This window comes from Scleropages formosus, chromosome 4 (assembly GCF_900964775.1).
Source record: "Scleropages formosus chromosome 4, fSclFor1.1, whole genome shotgun sequence".
NCBI classification, from domain to species: domain Eukaryota; kingdom Metazoa; phylum Chordata; class Actinopteri; order Osteoglossiformes; family Osteoglossidae; genus Scleropages; species Scleropages formosus.
In genome coordinates, this window is record NC_041809.1 from 12,719,667 (window position 1) to 12,731,729 (window position 12,063).

General features: G+C 40.4%; 1 protein-coding gene across 1 annotated transcript in view; it reads right to left on the reverse strand.

Annotated features, from left to right (window-relative positions):
• Window positions 1-10,297, reverse strand: part of LOC108932783 (AT-rich interactive domain-containing protein 5B-like) — a 73,304-nt gene extending 63,007 nt beyond the window's left edge. The window contains exons 1-3 of the mRNA XM_018749358.2: window positions 10,264-10,297; window positions 9,692-9,946; window positions 1,925-2,159 (exon numbers count right to left, since the gene is read on the reverse strand). Of these exons, the coding sequence (XP_018604874.1) occupies window positions 1,925-2,159; window positions 9,692-9,946; window positions 10,264-10,284 (511 nt within the window). The 5' untranslated portion in view covers window positions 10,285-10,297. The remainder of the gene's footprint in view (window positions 1-1,924; window positions 2,160-9,691; window positions 9,947-10,263) is intronic.
• Between the last annotated feature and the right edge of the window lie 1,766 nt (window positions 10,298-12,063).

Genomic DNA, 12,063 nt, shown 5'->3' on the forward strand with positions numbered 1-12,063 from the left:
AGGCAAATTTGTTTATTTTTAATGAGCAGAATGCTGCAACGGCAATAATAGAATCTGCCCATATATAATGAATTGTATTTCACAGAAACACTACCAGACTGGTTTCTGAGCAAGGAAAGGATGGCTATTTCATGTGGTCATTCAATTAATGATTTATTTCCATCAGCAATGCTGCTTTTTAAAAGTCCGCCTTCTACAATTGAAAGCATACTACCCGGCTGACTGATCCCTTTCTTTCTCCGCTGAACAAAGAGGAGCAAATTTAAACTATAGATGGCCTTTGGCACTCTGCCAGGATATTTAGCTTACCCAGCAAATTCAGGGGGAATTCTGAGTTACTGCATTTAGTGTCCTGACAACACAAACAGGCTGATATAGTCATTAAAGAGCAACCTCATTAGCATTACAAAACCTACACACACAAATAATAGGGTTACAAGTCTGAGAGTAAATAAATCCATTAACACACTTTTTCTTTTTTTCCCCCCACCTATTGATTCCACTATTGATTCTTCATGCAGCTGTAGCCCAATGTAAGTGACAAAGCATCCATTATGGATTGTACTATCTAATCTCCATATGTGAATCTAATATAGAAAGCAATTCAAGGGCAATACAACATTTGAAAGCCTCTGAATGTAGTAGAGATATGCAAATTCCAGGCAAAGAAGGAGTGGCGTCACATCTGAATACATACATTACTCCACCAGAAGAACTGCACTGAATGGAACGTTATACACAGACTTACAGTGATCCCTCTTTACATCACACTCTATGCCTAAGAATTCTAGCATAAGAAGTCATAATGCCTGTAATACAAACTATAGCTGCATGCGGACTTGATCACAAAGCCCAGCTTGTGCTGTGCCAATGAAAGAGGACTCTTCGTATACTCGTATGAGGGAACTACATTCTTGACTCCCATCAGGTATCAGCTACACACTGATGTTGTCCAAAACATGACACATTTATAAGCCAATAAACATTACACTGCAGCTTTCATGCCAAAGTAAGGGGTACCATGACAGGAATGTGGTATGTTAAAGACTTGTATAAGTATATGTTATATTATCTTAAATACCATAATAAACTGTGAAACAAGTGCAACTATAACATTATCTGGCAGCAAGCGTTTTTGTTCCAAGTCTAAAGAAAAACAATACAGAATTACATACAGATGCTCCTTGACTAACGATGGGGTTAAATTCCAAGAAACCCATCGTAAGTGGGAAAAGTTGTAAGATGAAAAAAGAATACAGTACCGCACCTACCGAACATCATAGACAAGTCTACCTTAAATGTGCTCAGAACACTTACCATAGCCTACAGCTGGGCAAATTTAAGCAGGAGACACACATGGGCATTTAGCAGACATGATGGAAGGTGAAAACACACACACACACACACACACACACACTACTTTCAACACAGTATCGGTTGTTTACAATCGGTGGTGTGATCACTACAGGTTGCGAGCATGGTTCAGTGGATGCTACTGCTCACTGCCATTGCCCAGCATCGGGAGCAAGTATCATACCGTATATTGCAAGTGTGGGAACAGATCAAAATTCAAAATACAGATTCTACCAAATGCGTATCACTATCGTACCATCGTAACTTTGAAAAATCTTAAGTCAAACCATCGTAAGTAGAGGAGCAGCTGTATATACAATTTCAGCAGAACAATGATACTTAAAAAGAAATGTTATTGAGTGAAAATGTCTAGTGGTTTATTGTTTACTGTAGTACTTAATTATAACAGTATAAAATGTTAACCTGAGATTTTAATAAGATATTAAGATTCATGCAATACAAAGGGCACAGATATGTGCCTTGTCTCAAAAGCTAACATGACAGCATGCATTTATAAGCTCCAATAAAAAAAATCAAATTTAAAAAAAAAAAAAAAGTGAAGATTGGTTACCAAGTTCTGCTTTTTCCTTCAAGACATCCTTAAAGTTGAGGCCACTGTTGAGCATCGACTCTCTGTACTTGTGCAAGGCCTCCCTCTGGCCATTCTGCCCCAGCTCCTTGACCACAGAGAGTTTCAGAGGCACAGCCCGGAGACCACACTCCCACCTGGTGAAGTCTGAGACCGCCCATTTCACCAGGTCCTCCAGCTTCACGATGACCTTCTCGGATGCAGCGATGATCTCATGCTGCAGAAGAGGGGGATGGGGGAGGGTTGTCAGATAAGCAACAAGTGACTGATGGAGTGACATACCAAAAACCCCAAAAATCCAAATAATTGTGGCAATCGTAATCCTTTTAAATTCCTGCCTGATGGTATTGCAATAACAATGTAGCTGGCATGGTGTGCAAAACTTGTAGAACAAACTCACAAATACACTAGCTGAAACCACTTGTCCCAAGCAGGATTGCAGATAAGTGTAGCCTAATCTGGCAACACAGGGCACAAGGCTGGAGGGGGAGAGGATCCAGCCAGGATGGGACGCTAGTCCATTGCAAAGCACCCCAAGTGGGACTCGAACCCCACACCTGCCAGAGGGTGAGACCCAGCCAAGCCCGCCCTGCCACCGCGCTCCCTCAGTAGAACAAACTCTTAATCAAAATACCTACTTTGTCAACTCAGTTTTAAAAAAAAAAAAAAAAAAAATATTCACATTCAGAGCCGCTTGTCCCAGACAGGGTCACGGGGAACCAGAGCCTACCTGGCAACACAGGGCGTAAGGCCGGAGGGGGAGGGGACACACCCAGGACGGGACGCCAGTCCGCCACAAGGCACCCCAAGCAGGACTCAAACCCCAGACCCACTGGAGAGCAGGACCTGGTCCAACCCACTGCGCCACCGCGCCCCCCCAAAAAAAATATATATATTATATATATAATTTAACAAGTAAACAGCTAAATAAAGACTGACTTCACTGGCTGGGGGGGGGAGAAACACTTCTCACATTGTTAGAGAAGTACAGTAGTAACTTAGGGGGGTGTTGGCGTCCTGTCCAGGGTGTGACCCCTCCCCCTACAGCCTTGCACCCTGTGTCGCCGGGTTAGGCTCCGGCATGCCGCGACCCCACTCAAGACAAGCAGTTGTAGACGTGGGTGTGTATGCGCGTGCGTGTGAGCGTGAGAGAGTAGTAACTTAGAGTGTTTCTATTTTCTTTTCAACAATAAGTTTTGCTCACTGCACTGATCGAGTAGGATGAGCCCGTTTAGATCTCAGCAGAGCAGACATGTCAATGCTGATAAAGACTCTTCACCATGAGCTGCTAAAACACTTCTGGCACTTGTGATGTAATATCACTGTGGACTATGCAGAAGCTGTCAATACAATATTTTGTGTAGGGGGGGTACCATTTTTTTTACAGCATAGCTTCACATGAAGCAATACTGACAAATATATCTATGTGAAAGGCTGACATACAGAAAAGACATGTAAAAGCTGGCTCTCTGTCTTAGAAAGTAGAAATAAGCATTCTTCCATTTTAACTTAAAGTGCTTGAAATGGTTGCTGCACTGGCCATAAATTTAGAAGTTGTTTACTTTTAAACCGACTCCTGAATAATGTATATTTATATTTCTGCAATAATCAACATCTGAACTACAAGCCCAGCTGTGAAATGGCTGTGCCAATAGCCACTCAAGAGGGGGGGGGGGGGGACTCATTAAAATTACTGTTATGCTTTAATGCAACTGCCTTTAAAAGTGCAATGATTTCATACACATACTAAGTAGCTCTTTCACTGGAAAACCATGTCATTTTCAACTTTCTCCTCAGGCTCTCAAAATGCAGCAAGCTTACACTATCGTGTACAGTCTTTAGTTTTTACAAATATTATGAATTTATTAAAATAAAAACCCACTTCTCATGGTATCTCACCAAAACGAATTCCCACATGACAATGCAGTTTTTTAAATTCAATGTCAAGAGCTAAATACATAAGATAATACAGATAAACTCACTTTGTCAATAAATGGAAAATAACTGACAACATAAATGTATCTTAAGATATTACAGAGATGTTTATGTTGTTCATTGAAACTGACACCAAGGGTATCACATGTTGTGCCTAAGAACATAATGTTGGATATATTTGGCTTCCAAAAATCTGATTATTTATGTAATCTCTGATATCTTCATGAGTCAGAGGTCTTAAGCTACTTTAAAACTGTTCTTTGTTCTGTAGCATAGAGGAACAACCCAATTCCTCCTAAAATTGTTGACCTCCGAGTTATAATCAGTATGAATTGAAGCCAGATCAAAGTAAGAGGTTCACCCAACTGCAAATTGCCTGACCATGGAAATTCCAAACAACTATTTAAACACAAAATATACGACACAGTATAGTGAAGGAAGAAATTCCCAACCTAATGATGTTGCTACATCACAATAACATGTTGTGTATGGAGCAGTATCATACATGAGAAGCAGCAAGACACATTTTTGGAGAGATCAAGTGGTAAACGGTCTGCTGTTAAGGCTTCTTCACCACAATTGTTAAGAAAGTAACAATTAGGCTGGAAACGGAATAAAGAGAAATACGTTTCCACAACCCCCCATACAACATACTAAAGGCTGAGTTACAGTACATATATTCTCCCCTTATTCCACAGTTTACTTTCTGAGCACCGTGCATAACTATATTTAACACAACAATCCCTTTACTTCAAAATCTATACCATGTTAGCGTTGTTTTTGACCAACTTTTCTGTAATGATTTGAATAACACCGGCAACCATATCTTCAGAGACTAGTATGAGTTCAAGTTCAGAGAAAAAGTACAGCCTAGCACGTGTATTAGAACCACAAGCTGCCTGATGACTCAACCTACTCTTGGCTAGTGCACAAAGAACTGTTCTCAAAAGAATTCTTTATTTTGGAAAGTGAAAATGGCATTTCTAACAATAGAATTTTCACCTGTGGTGATAGCGTATTGAAACTGTTAGGGTTGCTCTTGTAGAAACAATTGTCCGTATTTTATGTGCTTTGCCGATTTCTTCACCTGCTTTCTCCAGAGCCAATTACTGACCTGTAACAGTTGAACAAACCTGGTGCCCATTTAGGAGAGCTGATCATAGGCACACACCTCCTCAAATGTCCCATGTGAAGGCAGCATGCTTCCTCAAGTCAAGAGCCCTACTAGACAAGCATAAATACCACCTGTAAGCACCAAGATGTAGGTTCATACCAACTCAAGGCACTACAGATAGCTTGTATGGAACAGCAGAGATTAAAACCCAGACCCCTGCTGTACGGTTGACTGCAATTTGCAGACACTTCACCAGAAAAATCCAGGTCCAGCTGTGAAACAAACAAAAACACTATTCTGGCTGAAAAAAATGACAGACTGGGCCAGCACTGAGATCACTGAATTTGTCACCAAAAACATTAAAACACAGACATAATATGGTAGAAGGACAACATCCAACTGGCAAGTATGGGATGTGCTGTAGTTAATTTTAAAATTCTTGAATACAGCAAGTATTGTTACTTATTGAAAATATTAAAACACTTTAAACAGTTGAAATCAAAACTAATGACATTTCAAAACTGAAACATTCCACACTTGAAATTTGGAGTTGGAAGGGCGGCACAGTAAGTAGTGCTGCTGTGCCACAACACCTGGGTGGTGCAGGAGGGCATGAGTTTGATCCCTGCTCAGTCTGTGTGGAGCTTACATGTTCTCCCTGTGTCTGCTTGGGTTTCATCTGGGTGCTCTGGTTTCCTCCCACAGTCCAAAGATATGTGGTTCAGGTTCACCCATAGTGTGTGAGTGATAGAGAGAGTGTGTTCCACTGACATATGGATGAATGACCCATTGTAAGTAGTGTATCTAGCAGTGTAAGTCACCTCGGTGACTAAGTTGTGTGGGCTGATAACACTACATAGAGTTCATTGGAAGTCGATTTGGAGAAAAGCATCTGCGAAATGAATAACTGTAAGGGAACACCACAGCACCCTGTGAATACCAGAGGAGACTGAAGAACTGCTGGCTAAAGCTTTGAAACTCTGAAAAGGAGCAGGTTGGCAACCCGCATCATGCAGGGATGTTTCACTCTGCTGACTGAAGGTCAGGGCAGCAATACTCAAACTCAGATAAAAATGTACACTGGCTTGCAGTTCACTTATTGCCCACATTAGAACCTAAGCATGGGTCATATCCTTGTAAGAGATGAAAGGTTAATTTCAAAAACAAAAGTAAAAAAAAGGGTTCCAACCTGATACCCGATTCCATCTGGAACCCACGATTTTTGAAGTCTTAATTTTAAAATGTATACATTTTAAAATGAAAAATTTAGAAATCCTGGGTTCCAGATGGAATCAGGTATGTGTGTGATATATATATATATATATATATATATATATATATATATATATATAATTAGGCAGACTAAATCAATATTAAGGGAAAAAAAAAAAACATTTATATCCATGCAACTGGAAGATCTTTTCTCTAAAGAGACTATAACTCACACACGCGCACACACACACACACACACACACACACACACACACACACACACACACACACACACACACACACACCTTCAGAGCCGCTTGTCCCATATGGGGTCACGGGGAACCGGAGCCTACCCGGCAACACAGGGCGTAAGGCCGGAGGGGGAGGGGACACACCCAGGACGGGACGCCAGTCCGTCGCAAGGTACCCCAAGCGGGACTCGAACCCCAGACCCACTGGATAGCAGGACTGTGGGCCAACCCACTGCGCCACCGCACCCCCCCAGACTATAACTCATCCAATGAAAACTCAGACTATAGTAATTTGAAAAAATGAAAGTATACATGTCAACATGAATACCCATGTATTTTATCATGTCAGAGAAATTTGTTAAAAGGGGTTTAAAACCTGCAGCAGTATCAAAATTATACATCTGAGTTCCTTCAACACCAAGATTCAAATATCTGAAATATCAAAACTCATTAATAAAGCTTTCACACACAAACAGCAAATCCGAATACTGATATGTTCAACAAAAAGCATTATTCGTACATATTGCACAGCTGCAATACATATATTTTTCTTCAAGAAACAAACATACAACAGTAAAGCCACATACACAAAAAAAATTCAGATTATATGTACCAATTTTTTTTGTCAACACTTATTGAGCTGGAGGGAATTCAAGTCAGCTTCCTTAGTCACTAAGTTGTCCAGTGCCTGGTATATTTTTGGCAAATGCAGCTCTTTGAAAAGAAGATGCAGTGGTTTCAATGGAGTAAAACAGCAGATGTCTTAATGGGAGTGTAATGTTGCCCTCTCTAGGTTCAAGCCAGTGTACAGGCTGCCTGCCAGAACAAGATCACTGCAAGCTTGTTGCAGTTTCCGCCACTGCTATTTTGCAAATGAATCACACACACACACACACACACACACACAGAGACCAAAGGGGAAATGACACCACATGGTAAAAAGAATCTGAAAATCCACCTGATTTTACGCTGCTTTTTATTTTTCACATACACTCAGTCAACATAAACAATACAGATTGTTTCTTTAGGGTTTATACTTTAAAATGTGACTGTTTATCTAGTATTGTATCATAACCATTAATTAGAACGGAAAGTCCCCCCCCCAAGCAAGGAAGTACTTCCAATCAAAGCACAGGACTTTTGATTCTGGCACTGATGTTGAGTTCTAAATAAAGGGTGTTGCTATATTGCCCAAATAAGGTCTCAGTGAGAGATTCATAGGATATTACACTGGTCTTTTCCAAAATCCCTCGTCTCTTTCTTATTAATAGCAACTTGGGTCTATTCAAAACAAATGGAAATGTAATTGACAGGATAATGTGTTGAGTACCATTTGGGGGAACAAAATATATTACTAAAAGTCACAAGTTACAGCTACACTGGCTTTCTGTTTAGATGACCTAAACAACAGTTTCTCAAACAGTATAAACATTAACTATTCACACTTAATAGACCAAAAAAAATATACTCATGAACACATGATATTGCTGAATATTAAAGTATGCTATAAATTCATAATTTTCTCTGAATCAACACTCAAAATTAAAAAAAAAAAAAAAAAACTGTAGCTCAGCAGCATAAATCCAAATGTAATCCATCTACTTGTAAGTGTAGACAATAAGAAGCAAGCTATTATCTTTACAGTAATCCTATTCCTTTTCCAGATAACTGATCACGTCCCACTAAATGACTAATACATTTGCAAAAGCAGATAAGTCGCACTTACACATGATGAGACACAAAAGAGGGTCTGACCAATAAATCACACCAATACATCTGGGCTCATAGATGAATCATTAATTCACCTCCAACTTCATTTACAAGAGCAGCAATTATAACACACAGTGAAGTCGGTAGAGTCCTGCTTAATTCAAATGATTGCACTACGACTACCCCCAGGAGGAGAAACAAAAAAAAAAAAAAAGAAACACACACACACACACACACACACACACACACAACACCAGAATAACTACCTGTTGCGAACACGTAACCCCGCTAGAGATATTATGAGACGTAAGGAGAAGTGTGTGTTTTTTTTTTTTTTTTTTTTTTTTTTTTTTTTAAAAATCAAGGTTATCTTGAAAGTACCTTCATAACTCAATGGATTTTCAGTTTCGCAACTCAACTTCGGGCAAGAGTTTCAGCGTCATTTGCATATCAGATCTCAGGGCTAGAATGCTCCGGCAGATCCCGTCACTTGGAAGCGAGCATCGCAGACGGCGCTCACGGGGTTAAAGGCTCAGTTAAAGAACAACACATCTTTCTTTAATTACACGAGCGTGCACGTCGGCAATAAAACGAAACTGCAGCGCTCCGCCACAATAACCTTCATAAATGTCAGCCGGCCCCTTTAAGGAGCAGTGTCTGGCTGCTTCGCCCGCATGCCATTATTAATCATTATTAATCAACTGTTACCGGCCCGACAAAAGCGCCCCCCCCCCCAAAAAAAGAAGAAAAAAAACAGACGGCTCACCATGCGTCTCGGTCCGGCCGGTCATTTCTGTGTCAAACACTCGGGGCTGCACATTAAAAATTGACACATTTTTTTGGAGCAACTGATGCATTTTTAACGTGTTGGTGCTAGTAGTTACACGACACGTCTGCTGAAATATAAATACATTACGCCCAGACAAGACTGAAAATAGCTGGTGATATGAATACATATTGTTGTACCTGTCATTTTATTACCAGATCGATACCTTTTGATCTCAGCTCTCTAGTAATAAATAAAAGAGAGGTTTCGTAATTTCCGCCCGTGTTTTCGCTCAGCAGATGTTTTTATTGTTAAATACAATGCAAGAACTTCACTGCACAGGCGAAGGGGGGTAAGTTCGGACAGGTGAGTCACAAAACAACGCATTATTTCCCCCAGCTTTAACGGTTAAAAACCTCTCAAAAACACACAACCTCTGCTCGAAAATGAACCATAAGGGAGCCGGTGCGTAATGCAGTGAAAACGCGTGTAAAAGTGAAAATCTGACAATCCACCACACCTGCACTCAGCACTGAGGAGGTACGGTGCAAATGGAGCGATAAGGTTTCAGATGAAGGATAGCGTGTGTGTGCGCGCGCTCTCTCTCTCTATCAGGATTTGCGTCATTACCAGAAGAACAGAAATAATATGGGTCATCTTTCACCCAAAAAACCTCCGCTAAAACACTTAGGAACAAGCAGCAAAGAAGCCTCATTGAAAGCCGACTTAAAGGAGATACAATACACAACACTAGTAATTACCTCGCCGTGACTGACAGTCCTTCCCTGGGGAGTGTCTTCTGGGAGAAAATAAAGTTTGGAGCTCGATAAAAGTTGCTTGGACGCCTTGTCCTCCCACAACAGCTGGAGCTCCGCTATGCAAATAGGATCCTCCGGTTTACACCGCACCAAGAAGAAGTCGCCGAGGGACAGGATCCTCGGCTTGCCGTCCAGGTGCAATTTAAACGCCTTGTAGAAAATGTAAGATCCGTGCAAGCCGCAGGGTGAGCCTACCCACTGTGGAAACAACAACAACGATAATAAAATAAAACAATCAAACGAATCACATTTTTCCTTAACAGCTAAAACATTCACGTAATAAACTGACCCAGTACATTAAAAACGAAAATAAAATCAAGACATAAGACAAATCCTACTGAAATATTTTTAAACAATATATTTTATTTTTCTCCTCACATTAAGTTTTGAAGGAAGTTAATTGTAATGGTTTAAAGCGTCAGCGTGCACAAAAGTGAATTTGTGGAGTTAAGGTTAACATTACAGGTGAAGCGAATGATGGTGAGTTAAAACATGACGAGAGTGGCTGATCATACCTTCAGTGAGTTGGGCTCCATCTCGACGCTCTGAATTGATTAAACTCAACATTCTCTCCAAACTTGTTGGCTTCAATGGATTGTCAAGGGTCCTGTAAGAGCAGCAAAAAACAAATACGTATCGCTCCGTGCCTACCACAGCCGTGAACGCGCCGTCTGTGCAAGACCCCTTTACAGTAATAGTCACAAAAAAAAATCATACAAACGTCCTACACTTTTTAGCAGGAGAAGCACGAACTAACACTTAAACGTCAATTCACATTACATTTACTCAAACATTTCCCACCATGTTGCCTTCTAAAAATAAGTGCCGTTTGTACCAGCGTTTGAAGTGGTTTTTCCGTGTATAAATTAAAAGTATTTTTATGCTAAATTTTTGGCTTTCGACAAAAAAATACTAATGATAACAAATGTTAAGGCGCATTTACATGTGGGCAATTCAAATATGTTGAAATATCACGACGATATTCTAAAGTACATAGTTTGCTGTATACATATCTTCCAAGACCTGCGTCCAGGACGTCTGTATGTATAATAGGAAGAGCGTCTCGTGCAGCGGCGTGGGGGCGCTCTTTGCTTTTTGTCCCCGGTGCTTGTATCGCAACTGTTTTTGAGTTTGCATTAAAACATTTAATGTAATGAGAAATATAACGATGACTGATAATGCGCAATCCTCACGTTAGTTTGTTTCAGCATACCTTTTGCCGTATTTAAATATACGTGGAAAATATCTTAATTTTTACTGCTGGCTCATAAGGAAGAAGGCAATAAATCCACTTCCGAGCATCACGAGATGATGATCATGTGGAAACAACAGACATTGTGAGTCATATAAGCATCTGTACATAAATGTGTAACCGCCGGTGAAAGTTACACATGTAAGTACAGAAAATGTTACAGTTCAGACAGACTGCGGCTTAACGTTATTGCAATAGTATTCAAACCAATAATTACAGTTGGTTCAGTGTGAAATGTGGCTGCATATCTCCGATCTCCGTGCATAACATACATAGCGAGCTATATATAGATCCCTGTGCGTTCGCTGCTTCTTGCGCTAAAACGAAAGAAAAAAACTTCAGTGTGGAATTAACATTGCGTAATTTTAATAGAATGCGTGGACTTTCTCAGCGCTTTTTGACTACATGAAAGTGAATGAACGCGTTAAGGAAGCGAGCGCAAGCAACAGAAGGGAACTCGCCTGCCGTACAGATAAGACAAATTAAGTGCTCAGCTTGTGCTTGTGAAACCAGCGACGAGTGCAGTAGTACTTGAAATGTACTCTTTTGCCTTTCTTCGCATTACTGGATATGAGAAAACCTGTATATGATTTATGAAGTAATGAGTGTGTGTATTATGATTTATATGTACACAGATCTCGCCTGCTTAAGCATACATTTGTGTGTATACACAAAATTATATATACATATAATCATAAATCTTTGTCCAATAAGCAAAATAAGACGCTTATCATGGTAAGTTTCGCGATGAAATTGATTTCTACATCGTATGAACTATTATAGTGGAGTGTTAAACGCACTACTTCTGTTGCGAAAGTTGCCATGTTAATGTTAAGAGGAAGCTCTGCAGTGATCTTGCAGGCTATTTTTATGCCTTATGCAATGTGAAGTCACGAGGGCCGGTTTAGTGTACTATGAGCTCAATTTGAAGCGCGTGCGTGTCGTGTCGCCGGCCGAGCACAAAGCGTCAGTACCCCCATTCACCGTCAAGTTGAATGATTCGATTGGTTATATATTTGATGGCGTGTGACAATCACGGCGTGTTTAAATGTCGGGGATGTTG